The sequence below is a fragment of the Thalassophryne amazonica genome, chromosome 1 (genome assembly GCF_902500255.1).
Source record: "Thalassophryne amazonica chromosome 1, fThaAma1.1, whole genome shotgun sequence".
NCBI lineage: Eukaryota > Metazoa > Chordata > Actinopteri > Batrachoidiformes > Batrachoididae > Thalassophryne > Thalassophryne amazonica.
The window spans coordinates 17,744,253-17,754,298 of NC_047103.1; the positions used below are offsets into that span (position 1 = coordinate 17,744,253).

General features: G+C 42.2%; 1 protein-coding gene across 2 annotated transcripts in view; it reads left to right on the forward strand.

Annotated features, from left to right (window-relative positions):
- The window catches only part of acbd5a (acyl-CoA binding domain containing 5a), a 35,826-nt gene extending 26,145 nt beyond the window's left edge, over window positions 1–9,681 (forward strand). For both annotated transcript variants that reach the window (XM_034166529.1, XM_034166520.1), the window contains exons 11-13: window positions 537–593; window positions 8,496–8,605; window positions 8,687–9,681. In XM_034166529.1, coding sequence (XP_034022420.1) covers window positions 537–593; window positions 8,496–8,605; window positions 8,687–8,699 — 180 coding nt within the window. In that variant the 3' untranslated portion in view covers window positions 8,700–9,681. The remainder of the gene's footprint in view (window positions 1–536; window positions 594–8,495; window positions 8,606–8,686) is intronic.
- Window positions 9,682–10,046: the final 365 nt, after the last annotated feature.

The window sequence follows — 10,046 nt, forward strand, 5'->3', positions numbered from 1 at the left end:
CAAAGAGGAATGGTTTGGCACAAGTTTAATGCCAGATGCCCTTTAAGATGCAGTTCCATATTACATGAAGAAATGTGGCAGGGGTGGGATTTGAACCAGGAAACCTTCTGCACTGAAACCAAGCGCACTAACCACTTGGCCAGTATAAAACTTCAAAACACGATAAGACTTCAAAAACTCAGCTGAAACGTGTGCATAAAACATCTGCTGTCGGAGCACTCTTGTTTAAACATTTACAGAAGACTTGGAACCAAATAAGTTGCTTTTTTTGTACAGAGTTGTTACTGTGTTTCATTCAGGCCAAGGAGTTTGAGCAGCAGGGTGTTTTTAAAACAGATAAGTAAAATGTGGTTCAAGTTGAAGGTTAACTTAGAGTGTCTCTGTGTGTGTGAGAGGTGGGGGGCATCCTAATTTGTGATTCTGGTGTGTAGCTGTGACTGTGAGGATAACTGGATTGTACTTTGGCACAGTAAACACTGGACACATCATAGAACTTTACGTATTTATTTGTTGTTGTGGTTTCATCCCCCCCCCAGGCAAGAACGACGGCTCTGTCTCCATCTTATGAATCACCCTCACTGAAGAAGAGTCGGGTAATCTGTTTCTGACATTATTTATTTATTTATTTATTTGTTTGTTTGTCTACTTTAAAATCAGTCATGAGTTGCTGCAGGGACATGAAATCTCCTGCAAACCCACGCAGATTTATCCTCAGAGTTTTATTTGCATATTATACAGTAAAACCCACCTAAACCATCATCATATGAACTGGATATTCGCACTCACTGGACAAAAACAAAAGTCCCAGTGTTTTTGTATGGTTTTCCATATAATAAACACTGTATATACCGGATTTTGTATAATGGATTTTCGCTCACATCAGACAAAATGTCCCGTTAGGTCGCAATGTATTTCCATTTAAAAAAAAAAATAAAAATAAAAAATCCCTCAGATGTACTAGACAGAGCAATCTGGATGTGCACAGTAACAGTGGTACGAAATAAAGTTCAACACCAACACATGCTTTGATTCAGCACCAACACATGATTCGGGGAAAGTGGGTCCTGCATTTCCTTGATTTAAAAGCCTGACCATTTATTTATTTATTTACGAATTGTTTTCAGACCGTGTCACAGACGAAATGGTCCCCCCTAAAAATCAGTCCGCCCTGCCTTCACTGCGCATGCGTCATTTCTGTGCGCCGGCCGCGGTTCACTGATTATCACCTCGTTTGTGCTTAAAACTGCACTCCAGTCATCATCTATCTCAGCGACAGATATCTGAAGCTTTTGTACAACAATCATTTCCACATCAATTCAGCATTATTTCATCATAAAAGACGGAGGAAGTGATCAGAGTGCAGCAGCCAGGCCCAGCGCCAGAAAAAAAATATTAAGGGGGCAATGAGTTTATCACAGGGGGTGCGCCCAAAAGTGTGCACCGGAGGGTACGTGCCTTGGGTGCGCTCCTAGAAAGCTCGTGTATTTAGGCTACACCGTTGTAAGAGACTGACTAAGAGTAAAGAGTGATGACAGTATTTTTTAATTATTATTTGAACGTATAGACCCTCAGTCAAGTGATCTCCTGCATACCACAAAACCAAACCAACAACTGATCTGAGAAATGACACGAGACAGTAGATTAACCCCATATACAGCCCTCCATCACAAGCGCAAACACAGCGCAATTGGGCATGACAGTCATACAACGGGTCAAAGATAAACCTTTCATGTAGATATACAGCAGTCCTTCATTTATCGCGGGAGTTACGTTCTAAAAATAGCCCACAATAGGCGAAATCCGCGAAGTAGACAGCGTTATTTTTTACAATTATTATAGACATTTTAAGGCTGTAAAACCCCTCACTACACACTTTATACACTTTTCTCAAACAGGCATTAACATTTTCTCACTTTTCTCTCATGTGTAAACACTCTCAAAGTTCAAACCTTAGTAGAAAAATAATACCAACCTGTTTTCAGGCCCAAAACATTTGTTTGAGAAATAAAAATAGAACGTTTTCCTATAAATACTTTTTGGACAGACGTCGTAACGGTCCTTTTTATTTTTTTCAAAAACTATATGGATTTGAATCACGTGTCATTGCATCAGCCAAGCTTGAACCTTTGTGCGCATGCATGAGTTTTTTCACGCCTGTCGGTTGCGTCATTCACCTGTGAGCAGGCTTTATGTGAGCAGTGGTCCACCCCTCTCGTCGGATTTTTATTGCGAATAAAATGTCTGAACGATTTGGAGCTTTGCTGCATCAAATTTTTCCAGAATCTGTGAGAGACCTCCAGGTGGACACCATTCGGAAAACTCAGATGGCTTTCAGGGACGATTTTATGGGGATTACATAGATTAAGGAGTGCTCCAGCCGGATTAAAGACCGCCCACAGCGGCTGAGAGCGCGGCGCACTCCGAGTGCCGATTGACAGGCTAAAACCCCGCTGAAACAACCAGATCATTTCCAAAGTGAAGGCTGTGTTGATCCGGGACGTCATCTGACTACCACAGAACTAGGAAGAAGACGTGGACATCAGCACTTTTTCGGCACATTCCTCTGTTACAGGAGTTTTTGTCATGGCAGAGGAGCGGAGGAATGCGCCACAGAGCCGCGAATGGCGCGGACAAAAGCACCTCCGTGTTGGTCTCACAGGACGGCTTTCAGACGGCTTTCGGTGGCTTTTCAGTCGTGTGACTATCCGAGAAATTGTGGATGAGCTGGATATGCCAGAACATGTCCTGTGAGGCTTCATGTTGCTTTGTGCCATGCGGCTCCGTGCTGACGCGCGATTCCCTCCGCTCCTCTTTCCATGACAAAAACTCCTGTAATAGTGGAATGTGCCGAAAAAGTGCTGATGTCCACGTCTTCTTCCTAGTTCTGTGGTAGTCAGACGACGTCCCGGATCAACAAAGCCTTCACTTTGGAAATGATCTGGTTGTTTCAGCGGGGTTTCAGCCTGTTGATTGGCGCTCAGAGTGCGCTGCGCTGTAAGCCGCTGTGGGCGGTCTTAAACCGGCTGGAGCATTCCTTAATCTGTGTAATCCCCATAAAATCGTCCCTGAAAGCCATCTGAATTTTCCGAATGGTGTCCACCTGGAGGTCTCTCACAGTTTCTGGAAAAATTTGATGCAGCAAAGCTCCAAATCGTTCAGACATTTTATTCGCAATAAAAATCCCAGGGGTGGACCACTGCTCACACAAAGCCTGCTCACAGGCGAATGACACAACCGCGCACGAAGGTTTTAACCTTGGCTGATGCAATCACACGTGATTCAAATCCATATAGATTCTCTTTGGGAGTGACAAGAATGGACAAGATTAGGAATGAACATATCAGAGGGACAGCTCAGGTGGGACGGTTTGGAGACAAAGTCAGAAGCGAGATTGAGATGGTTTGGACATGTGCAGAGGAGGGACCCAGGGTATATAGGGAGAAGGATGCTGAGGATGGAGCCACCAGGCAGGAGGAGAAGAGGGAGACCAAAGAGGAGGTTCATGGATGTGCTGAGAGAGGACATGCAGGTGGCTGGTGTGACAGAGGAAGATACAGAGGACAGGGTGAGATGGAAACGATTGATCTGCTCTGGCGACCCCTCACGGGAACAGCCGAAAGACAAAGAATAGTTTTTGAAAAAATAATAAGGTCCGTTACTTTTTTGACAGATCTCGTAATTATGATGGCTTTTAGAACTAACGAATTTAATTTTAACGATCAACCTATGAAGTTGGACACATAAGAAATTATTAATAGTGACTGACCAGTATTTTAGAGTTCCTCTGATTGCGCTTCTTCGTCGTGGCGCCGCGTCTTTTTCCACTGAGTCACACCTCGTTGCAGGTGTCTTTACGAGTGAAGAACACAGTTGGTGCTCTTTTTTTCTTCTGGGCGAGAAGATTCTTACAAACAGACACGCAGAACACAATGCGCGTACTCTCCCTTCGCGGTGCCGCAACAGGTGTCCCGTCATCTTGACAGAACACCGGCCTGCTTGATGAGGACGCAGAGCACAATGCGCTGTTTAAAAAAAAAAAAAAAAAAAAAAAAGCATGCAAAATTGGACTAAAAAAATCGAAGCGAAACTGCGAGGCGCTATATTTTCCAGTATTTCTTTTTCTTTCTTTTTAATTTTTATTTTTGATAACTCTCACATCCGAGGGGGCGAGGCTGATGATGTGAGGGGGCATCGCCCCCAAACGCCCCCTCGTGGCGCTGGATCCGGCAGCAGCCATGATGAGCTGCTCCTGCTGCATTCACTGTGTCACCGATTGTCTCGTTACTGCTTAACCCTCTGGGGCCGACGCCGTCGTATACGACAGTTAAGATCAAGTTTTACTAAATTATAAATAGCTTTTGAATGATATGAGATAGAAACTTACTTTTTGGTTTTGTTTTGTTTTTTTTTTTGTTTTTTGTTTTTTTTTTGCTGAAAAGTTAACTCTGCGGACTTTCGAGCCAGCCTTGGCCTTCTTTATACTCCTCATAGAAGCTGTGTGGTGACATGCGCAATGTGAGTGTCCAATCGGAATTGGTTCACCGTCACATGGTTTTCCAAAATCCAATCGTAGGGCAGATTTCCCTCACATGAAAAGCCAAAGATCATTTTCAGGAGTGATATGTTACCATTTGGCCTGTTTGAATAGCCCCCTGGGTGCTCCAATGAGTACATACTATTAGTACATACTCAGTGCACCCTGCGCCATTACGCACAGCGATCAGTGAAAGCAGGAGCAGACAGAGAGCCTCTGATGACAATCTCACGTGCTCAGAGTGTGTAACTATCAGTATTGCTCCATTAGTTTGAATGTGAATGTTACTGATAACTCTGTTGCTTTCTCTGCATAAAGCACTGTTTACCATATCAATGGACAACAAAACGCGTAGACCACTTTGTATATATTGTTCAAAATGTGCATTTGTGTTTATCGTTTGAACCTTTTTGATGTACAGACTTTCACACAAGACCTCAAATTACCTTTCTAAAGTGTCAAAACAGTTGTTTATTTATAGTCTGCTGTGTGTTTTGAATAAATGTGTGTGGAAAATTATTTTTCACTTTATTTTTTCCTTGCCTATTTTTGATTGTAAACCTTTATTACACTTATAAAACACAACAAAAACATATATATTCTGAAAGCACAGGTTGTACTGCAAAAAAGAGACATAAAACTTGATTATGGGATGCAGGGAGAGCTGTTAACAGCAATAAAACATTTATGCCAGGCGAGTGAACTGTCCAAAAAATGCCCTCGGACCCCAGAGGGTTAAGGGCCTCTTCACACATAACACGATTGAAGCCGACTAGCCCATGGAGGAATTGCATGCCATTCTTGAAAAATCGGTGCTGCCTCTAATGCCTCGTACACCTGTCGCTACAACTATTCGCGCGCACCAGCAGCCAAAAGACAGAGTGCCCTATGAGAGCCCATTTGATCCCCCTGACGGCAGGTGTCGGCCAAATTCCAGGTTACCATCACTGTTATAAGACAGTGATGGTAAGACGGTGGTAAAGTTTCCGTCTGTTAATCAGAGCTTTTGTAAATTGCAGGTTCGAATCCCACGAGTGGCATGTATTTTATTTTTCTCCTCATCAGCGGCACGATGTGGTTCCACACGCTCCACCTGCTCGCACTGTGTTCCTGCTGCAACAGTTTCATGCACGCGCACAAGCGTGCACAAAACCATCACAGCGGGATTGTTCACACCTGCCTGACCGTGTGTTGGGGTTCGCTCCTTCGGGCTGTTTCGCCGAGATTCGCCCTGAGTCATACTTATTTGTGCTATGTGTGAAGGGGTCCTAAAACTGACTTTGGCATGATTTAAGAGGTTTTAACTTGTCATCTGATGGTTAATAATACCATTATTCCCTTTGATCGCTTTGGGTGAAGAGTCTGTCTCGGAGGAGCTGCTGTGGTCCCAAATGATACATGTGCATTGGAGGCAGTGCGGACCAATTTTTAGGGGCGGGCGTTCGGTCTGCAACACTGGCACCTAAACGAGGCAGGGCGTAATTAAAGGCAGGCGGTTACAGTGGGGGAAAATAAGTATTTGACCCCCTGTCAGTTTTGCAGGTTTTCCCACCTACAAAGAATGGAGAGGTCTGTAATTTTTATCGTAGGTACACTTCAACTGTGAGAGACAAAATCTAAAAAAAAAAAAAAGCAAAATCCAGTAAATCACATTGTATGATTTTTAAATAATTAATTTGCATTTTATTACATGAAATAACTATTTGATCCCCTACCAACCAGCAAGAATTCTGGCTCTCACAGACCTGTTAATTTTTCTTTAAGAAGCCCTCTTATTCTGCACTCTTTATCTGTATTAATTGCACCTGTTTGAACTTTTTACCTGTATAAAAGACACCTGTTCACACACTCGGTCAATCACACTCCAACCTGTCCACCATAGCCAAGACCACAGAGCTGTCTAGGGACACCAGGGACAAAACTGTAGACCTGCACAAGGCTGGGATGGACTACAGGACAACAGGCAAGCAGCTTGGTAGAAGACAACAACTGTTATGATTTTTTTATTAGAAAGTGTAAGAAACACAAAATGACTGTCAGTCTCCCTCAGTCTGGGATTCCATGCTTGATCTCACATTGTGGGGTAAGGATGATTCTGAGAAAGCTCAGAACTACACAGGACGACCTGGTCAATGACCTGGAGAGAGCTGGGACCACAGTCACAAAGATTACATTAGTAACACATGATGCTGTCATGGTTTAAAATCCTGCAGGGCAGCAAGATCCCCCTGCTCAAGCTAGCACATGTCCAGGCCCGTTTGAAGTTCACCATTGACCATCTGGATGATCCAGAGGAGGCATGGGAGAAGGTCATGTGATCAGATGAGACCAGAATAGAGTTTTTTGCAATCAACTCCACTTACCATGTTTAGAGGATGAGAACAACCCCAAGAAAACCATCCCAGCCGTGAAGCATGGGGGTGGAAACATCATACTCTGGGGGTGCTGTTCTGCAAAGGGGACAGGACGACTGCACCGTATTGAAGGGAGGATGGATGGGGTCATGTATTGCGAAATTTTGGCAAACAAACTCCTTCCCTTAGTAAGAGCATTGAAGATGGGTCATGGCTGGGTCTTCCAGCGTGACAATGACCCCAAACACACAGCCAGGGCAACTAAGGAGGGGCTCCGTAAGAAGTATTTCAAGGTCCTGGAGTGGCCTGGCCAGTCTCCAGACCTAAACTCAATAGAAAATCTTTGGAGGGAGCTGAAAATCCAAACCTGAAAGATTAGGAGAAGATCTGTATGGAGGAGTGGACCAAAATCCCTGTTGCAGTGTGTGAAAACTTGGTCAAGAACTACAGGAAGCGTCTGACCTCTGTAATGGCAGACAAATGTTTCTGTACCAATTGTTAAGCTCTGTTTTTCTAGGGGATCAAATACTTATTTCATGCAATAAAATGCAAATTAATTATTTAAAAATCATACAATGTGATTTTCTGGAGTTTTTGTTTTTTATAGATTCTGTCTCAGTTGAAGTGTACCTATGATAAAAATTACAGACCTCTCCATTCTTTGTAGGTGGGAAAACCTGCAAAACTGACAGGGGGTCAAACACTTATTTTCCCCACCGTATTAACAAAATGCTGCTTGTTGCCTGCACTGTAATATGGTTTTAAGTTTCACACGTATCTCTGGGTATGGCGAACCAAACTGCTTTAGATCAGAGCCTTCTGTGTGGCTGTGAACCCATACACCTGCTAAATCGGACACTGAAAAGGGCTGTGATTTGTCACTTCTACTTTTTCACTCCTTCCTTTCCCAACATATTTTAAAAGTTTTTGCAGTGTGCACATCGATTACATTTTGATCATGGATCAAATAGAGGAACATCTGGCAGAAAAGTCTGCAAATATGATCAACTTCACAACACAGAGTTGGAACAAGATGTTCAAATAACACGCAATTCATGGAAGAAGATTGTACGTACCGTATTGTTGGTTTGGAGGTTGATTGTATAAAGAAGTGAAGCTCATTGAGGGATCCAGAAATCCAGAATCCAGAAAAACCACTGCTCCTGTGGTAAATTGCAATAAGAACAGATGCAGAACTTTAAAGGGTAACATGCACTTTGACGTCATTGCATGGCCACGGAGCTGAAGAAGCATAAATCAGGCTTTGGAATTTAAAGGTACCACTCCACAGTGGAGTTAGAAAAAACAGATTTGGTCTGTTTTACACACACATAGCAGATGTTGTCCATGTTGTACAAACACCGAATTTCAATTATAATAGACAAAATTCGCTCGTCCACCTGAATCAGTTATATGTGAGTTTTACTGTATAAACATTTTTCAAGTGTTTCATAATTTTGTCTTGAAGTAATGGGGGGAAAAAAACCCTTGAGATGCAGTTGACAATGGTTGAACTTTTCCTTTGTCATTAAAAGGAGCTGAAGGAGGATTTGTCGGTCTGTCCTTTGAAATAACATTGATTGTTTTTGGTGTGTTTTATTTTGTAGAAACCAGCCTGGTGGCCTTTTGACATTTCTCCTGCCAGTCTGGCTTTTGCTGTCATATGGCCATTTGTAGTCCAGTGGCTTATCCGCCTGTACTTTCAGAGGAGGAGAAGGTATTTATTTATTTTAAATCTTGTCAACATAATATTTCCAACCATGTAAGAACCAATTAATGCATGCATTTTTCTGATTAGGCGAACCAACTGAAGCTACTTGCCCAGCTGTGGCACAAATCATATAGAAGTGCTCTTTGGATGGGTCACTGATGGCTGAAACCCCCACCACCGCCACCCTGCTCAGACCCACACTGACGTGTAATTTGCTTTTGTACTACTGAGACGATATCTGGACTAACGAGCGAGAGGAACGACGGTCCTCCTGCATGTGATACTGTTAATGTGGAATCAAAACCAACTCTGAATGTAAGGGCTCGCCGCCTGTAATTAAACATGTTTTTAAGATGATACCACTGAATTTGATTAATTTTATTTGAAACAAGCGGTTTGTGTTGCAAGGAGACAAACATTATTGGCATGTTTAACAAGATCTCAATTATTTCCATAATGAAGTTTATATTACACAAAATTGTTTTACCCAAATGCTTTATGGTTAGCAAATTTTCTTAGTTGCCCCCTTAATGCTGCTAAATCGCTGTAATAAATGTAGCGTGGAAGATTTGATTGTAATATATTGTCAGATTGTGTTTAATTCTAAGATATTTATTGCTTTTAGCTTCGGTAGCTAGCTGGACGTCAGCGGTGTGATGATTTGTGCTTTCATGTGATTGTCGTGTTCATGTCCCCGTCATCTGTCTGACTTCACATCCAGTCTGATTCTGGGTTTCTGTTTTTCAATTAGAAGAAGTGCCTCACTGTCATAAGGTGATCAGGGGCATTATCACTTATTGCACCAACACACAGGTAGCATCCCTGCGCCAGTAGCGGACCAAATTAAGACTCGTAATACCTGTCATCATACATGTTGTTTACTATCATACGTTGTATAATTTTTTTTTTTTAAGTGTTTGTTTGTGTTTGTAAGGACGTTGTGGAGCTCGAGAATGAATCTTAAGTATTGAGAACTCATTTAATAAATTGTATGCAGTAGCTGTACAGATCTGATGATTAACATGCAATATTTTAATTGCATTCCCATGTGTGAATATATATAATACTGTATGTACAAAAAAGGTTTGCATCTGCAATAGCACAAATCTTTCCAAGAGCCATTGTTGTAATAGTTTACCTTTTTACTGAAACCAACTAAGGCTTTCTCACGCTCTGCCTAAAGAGTGGTTGGTGTGTGTGCATGCATGTGACCAATCTAAAAGCCTCCAATAAAGCTTTCATAAGTTTGTCTCGCATAAACCTTTTTTTGAAAATATTCAACACTTTTGTTTGAACAAGGGGAGATGACACTTGTCAGCTTCTTTTTTCATATATATATATATATATATACACACACACAGTAGTGTTCAGAATAATAGTAGTGCTATGTGACTAAAAAGATTAATCCAGGTTTTGAGTATATTTCTTATTGTTACATGGGAAACAA